General features: G+C 41.2%; 1 protein-coding gene across 1 annotated transcript; it reads right to left on the bottom strand.

The window, feature by feature from the left end:
- Window positions 1-278: 278 nt before the first annotated feature.
- LOC145442192 (uncharacterized) lies at window positions 279-2,031 on the bottom strand. The gene is made up of 3 exons (XM_080320091.1): window positions 1,768-2,031; window positions 1,025-1,155; window positions 279-591 (listed from the first exon to the last, which is right to left on the bottom strand). The coding sequence occupies exons 1-3, from the start codon at window positions 1,959-1,961 to the stop codon at window positions 497-499; spliced, it is 420 nt and encodes a 139-aa protein (XP_080176217.1). The 5' UTR covers window positions 1,962-2,031; the 3' UTR covers window positions 279-496.
- Window positions 2,032-3,142: the final 1,111 nt, after the last annotated feature.

Here is a 3,142-nt window from a genome sequence, read left to right as displayed (position 1 = left end):
ACAAATTACTTTTAAGCTAATTCTCAGCGTCGCGCGGAATTGCGGTTTGATGTCCGCGGTTAAAGCTGCAGTCTCAAGCGAATACGTGTGTTTTGCGCGCGCCGTGATCCAGATAATACGCGCTAATGCACTAAAAGGATCAGAACTATTTCGAAGGGAATACTTCTGCCAGCGGCAATTTCGCGTGCTGCATTAGCTGGTATTTCACCGCTGATTATATCTGTGCAGCTCGCCTGTAAGATTATAGCTCCCGACGTGACGACCAATGGATACATAAGTTGAAAATGGTAATAAATTATATTGCGAAATAGTGTGACGACTCTTCAATGCGGTAATAAATTACATAAAATAACATATACATGTTGACGGTAGGCTAGACATTGACACGAAAAGGCGTTGCATATGACACGTCATTAGTTTTGCTCGGATGGAATCTAGGGGCCATGCCTTCAGATCAGCAGTTGTTCAGCACTTGCTCCTCCCGCTATATTGTACTTCACTTTGTCCAGCATCTTCTCTTACAAGTGTTACAGTTGATATGCACTCTCCTCTTTATCATCAGTCTGTTGAGACTTCGTTTTGAACGCTGAACTGAAATAAATAGAAGTATTGTTTCAGAACAGTATTTATACTCTCTGAAGCAAATATCCACGAGCCAAACCAATTATATTTACACTGGAATTGTCTGTGCCGCGATGCGTGTAGCACAATATTGTTTATGTCTCGATAGGGTTAGATGCGGGCCAGAGTTAATTCACAATCCACAATATACTTTAAACTTATATACACATTTTGAGTTTGGAAGTTCAAGCGGGTTCTTAATTGCCAGATAACGCAGTCACAGTACTGGCTTTTGCATATTTCCAAGTCGTAAACGAAGACTCGATGAAATACTTGATGAAACCGAAAACGCACTTCGCGTGATATTCCCTCCCACTTGGCTGTGTGCTTGGCTCATTAAATTTGAAAATTCCCGGTGCTGTTCGCGATGAATGAATCATGAGGATATAGTAATGACTTCTACCTGTTTCTTGAGTTACATCATCCGGAATGCTTCGCTTTGTGAGCATACCGACATGGCATCTATTTGCTATTCGATGGCAGGCTCGGGACACTCTTTTGCCGCAGGTGGGTATCTTCCGTCTTGCGACTGGTCTGGAAAAATACGAGCACGTTAAATTGGTGAGACGCATAATGCTATGTGCTTCGCAAGATCTTTGTGTAAAGCAATATTGGGAAATCTAGTTTATATTGACTTACGATGGGCAATGCGCACTTTAAAATCAAATTCTGAACACATTTTATGCCCGTGAAAACACTACACCTATTCGACGGCATGGCTGGGGAAACTGATAAGGGGAGACTCCGTGGATAATAAATGTACCTTGCATGCATTTTCAATGTAATCCGATAAATTAAATAATTTCACAAGGTCCGGATAGGTAATAGGTACATAATTCGTTAACACCAACACCACATATGCCGCGTGTGTGTGTGCGACTGAACGTATGACACGACATACGATGGATTAATTACACGTTTTTCATGGCCTGACGATTGTCAAACATAATATTGCGAAGTGCAATCCCAATGAAACCTGCATTCGATACTTTCAGTCATTTACTAATATTAGTAAGTGTATTATATATCACGCAATATGTAACCATAGCTCGTTTTTTCTAATCTGACTATTATTATCCAGTCATTTGAAAAACAAATCAGTCACAACCCCTGTCTCAATCCTTATAACTGACAGCTGCATCGTACCTGATATCGGTTGTTTGTTTCGTCATGTCTGTCTCATCGGCATCTACGTCAGCCGTACACGACTTTTGCAGCCTCATTCTGCGCAGCTTCTTTTCCAATAATCTAATCTTTCGGATGAGTAATGTCCGCGATGACTCGGACTCTGCTACCAAACAAACGATGGCAATGATTGCGTAGATTGCTACGCAACGCATACTGTCCGATTTGGCTTTGCTATCGAGGCTAACTGAACACAGCGAGTTACTACTACACGGAATGCTACCTTTCTTATATATACTCACCCGTAGGCCCAAACTATCAATATTTTTTTTCGAGCTGAATGGAAGACGCTCCTCCGTTGGTCAGTTTCGGTGTTCGACGACGCGAATAGGAAATGCCCAGTGAGAAAGCTCTAAAACAAACACCTGATTGATCACGTCAAAATAATTAACACCGCAAGGTATGTAGTGAATAACTTGTATTTTCCTGTGTGTAAGGGTCGGAAGAATGTAATACGTAGCCCGGCGCGTCTGACCTTGTGTTCCAATAAGGAAGACTTGCATCATATGCGTGCCTAAACTTATAGTGTAGGCTTACCATACGTCCTCTTTTAAGAGGATTTGTCCTCTTTTTTGACTTTTTTGAAAGTGTCCTCGGAGGACGCCCTTTTGTCCTCTTTTTTGAGATTTTGTCCTCTTTTTTGAAAATTTAGGTCAGATTTAGAGCAAATTGCGAGTGATATGCCGCAAATTAGCACTGAAGGGACGCTCCGGCGGGTATTTCGGAGTGAAAAACGGTGATTTTAGGTCTGAGCGAAAAGATGACCTTTTTTTTTTTTTTTTTTTTTTAGTCAACCGATCGCAAAGTGGGAAAAATTCACCGGTTTTTGAGAATTCTACTTCGGTGCAAATTTCTGAAAAAGTGTCCTCTTTTTAGATTTCCAAAATATGGTAAGCCTATTATAGTGGGCCAATGTGGACGTCGGATTGACAGACCGCACTTGGTTGTTTCGACATGCACCAACCTGTTGATTATATCGCATTGTTTCTTGAGTATCACATGGTACATGGCGTGTGTCTTTATCGGATGAAAATATTATAACCGCTGAATATAATTATGATTGTAATCAATTATATTTAGAGAGATAATATATCGAGCTCTAGCTGTCAGCGTTATTAGTAGGGATGGTGTGAACCTCTGAAAGGCTCAGGTTCGTGTGAACTCGAACCTTTTTGAAAGGTTTTGTGTGAACGCGAAAGTGAACCTCATGACGTCACGTGACGTCATATTGGTAATTCCAATCCTATCTTTCAATGAAGTGATAGCCTTTATTAACGTGACACAGTGTGTACAGGTACACTGTACTGTACACGATACCTAGCGACGACTCCGGCCA

Source organism: Botryllus schlosseri, chromosome 7, assembly GCF_051294905.1.
Source record: "Botryllus schlosseri isolate E-star chromosome 7, Bs_hap1, whole genome shotgun sequence".
NCBI classification, from domain to species: domain Eukaryota; kingdom Metazoa; phylum Chordata; class Ascidiacea; order Stolidobranchia; family Styelidae; genus Botryllus; species Botryllus schlosseri.
This window is presented reverse-complemented; position numbering and strand designations above follow the sequence as displayed.

Coding starts and splice junctions, on each gene's coding strand:
- LOC145442192 (XM_080320091.1), bottom strand. CDS start 1,961: ATGCGTTGCGTAGCAATCTACGCAATCATTGCCATCGTTTGTTTGGTA. Junction 1,156..1,767: donor AAACAAACAACCGATATCAG/GTACGATGCAGC, acceptor GTATTTTTCCAG/ACCAGTCGCAAGACGGAAGA. Junction 592..1,024: donor TGATGTAACTCAAGAAACAG/GTAGAAGTCATT, acceptor TATTTATTTCAG/TTCAGCGTTCAAAACGAAGT.